Genomic DNA, 1654 nt, shown 5'->3' with positions numbered 1-1654 from the left:
GCTGGTTTACGTAGTCTAGAGTTCAGAGTCGACAGGAGGGGTATCTCAGTCCCCATAGGACCATGCAGGGCCAGGCCATCTCCAGGTAGGTGACAGATATGCAGAGTGTCTCCATCCCTGTCACTGCAGCTTTTCCTGGTCTCTAAGGAATAAGAGCCATCGGTCAGGTGACTCATGCAGAGAGACACATGCGTTGGCCGTAAAGGAGAGACGAGGCGGGGGGGGGGGGGGGGGGGGGGGGGGGGGTCTTCAACCCTCTGCTCTGGCTTTGGATTGGTCAGACACTAGCAGAGGCGGGGCCTTTGGTCTGACTTGGGATTGGTGAGAGGGTATGTAGCAGCTCACCAGGACAGTCAACCAATCAAGTCATCAGCAACACATTTCAGAAGGAAGGAACATTATTACCACGACAACAAAACGAAAATATTCCAAAAGCAAAAAAGACCAAACTCAAACAAAACAAAAATCATACAATCAGAACAACAATCAGAACAAAAGGTTGGTTTCCATGACAGCCCCAGCCTCCTCCCCCCTGCTCTGCCCTGTTACATACCAGTATATCTACAGATCTTTAATATCATATCATAGCTTAATGTTTACAGCCGCTAGTCTGCTTGCACGAAAATGGCTGTAGATTGCCGGAGGCGGGTCTCCCGGCGGGGGGAGAGAAGGGGACTGACTGCTCACGGAGAGGCTCGGGCTGTTCTCTCCGCCTGGAGAACTGTGGTTATTGTAGTTTTGTCCCAGGGTAGTCTGGAGCAATGCGTCAGAAGAGAAGAGAACTATGGGTATTGTAGTTCTGACTCAAAATGCCGGGAGGTCTGGGGGCCGCCATAAGAGCAGAGGACTGTGGGTATTGTAGTTCTGACTCAACATGCGGTCTCTAAGCGGGTAGTCTGGAGCCATGCGTCAGAATAGGACTGTGGGTATTGTAATCACGTCTCTCGGGGAGGATTGTGGGTAGTGTAGTCCTTTAAGGCCCTGTCTGTCAGCTGGCGGCGTAGCTAGAGAGGAAGCTGTAGAACATGGGCAGTTTCATCCTCTGCTGGTCTCTCCTACACCAGGCCATGACCGTCCCCTCGCTGTTAGCTGTGTAGAGGTGGTGGCCGTCACATGAATACGTCAGGCTGATGATGGGCTTGTTAGACTTGGGGAAGGTGATCTCTCTCACTGGCTTCAAGTCCCAAGTGCTCCACAGCCTGAATGGTTGTGATGACAGGGAAAGGAAAGAGGTGTGTTATTTACATTCATTCAGGAAGCCCCCGCTCATTCACAACATCTTTGTGTCACTAGCTAAGTTTCCATCCAATTGGCGACAGATTTCCTTGCGAATATTCAAAAATGTGTATAAAAACAATATGTGCATTTTCCCAGCAGAGATGTTTCCATTAAATTGATTTGTTGCAGATAAAAGTCTGTGATGATGTAGCGTACAGAAACATAACGTTTGTTATGTTCCAATGTACCGAATAAAACAATCCAAGTTAAAATGGGTTTCCATTGCCAAAAATGGTCTTCTATAGCGAATGTGCCCCCACCCTGGTCTTGGCATGTGCTCTCTAGCCAACAGCTTGCAGATACAGTGTGGGTAGACTAGTCTACAGCGCCTTCAGAAAGTATTCATACCCCTTGACTTATTCCACATGTTGTTGTG

The 1654-nt window shown here is 49.0% G+C and overlaps 1 protein-coding gene across 1 annotated transcript in view; it reads right to left on the bottom strand.

The window, feature by feature from the left end:
• Positions 1 to 232: 232 nt before the first annotated feature.
• The window catches only part of LOC311122697 (lysosomal-trafficking regulator-like), a gene marked incomplete at its 5' end in the record, with an annotated part of 38392 nt that continues 36970 nt past the window's right edge, over positions 233 to 1654 (bottom strand). Inside the window, one exon of the mRNA XM_084197031.1 lies at positions 233 to 1199. Within this exon, the coding sequence (XP_084053157.1) occupies positions 989 to 1199 (211 nt within the window). The remainder of the gene's footprint in view (positions 1200 to 1654) is intronic.

Source organism: Coregonus lavaretus, assembly GCF_964263955.1.
Source record: "Coregonus lavaretus genome assembly, contig: HAP1_SCAFFOLD_505, whole genome shotgun sequence".
NCBI classification, from domain to species: domain Eukaryota; kingdom Metazoa; phylum Chordata; class Actinopteri; order Salmoniformes; family Salmonidae; genus Coregonus; species Coregonus lavaretus.
The sequence above is the reverse complement of the archived record's forward strand: the minus strand, read 5'-3'. Positions and strand labels throughout refer to the sequence as shown.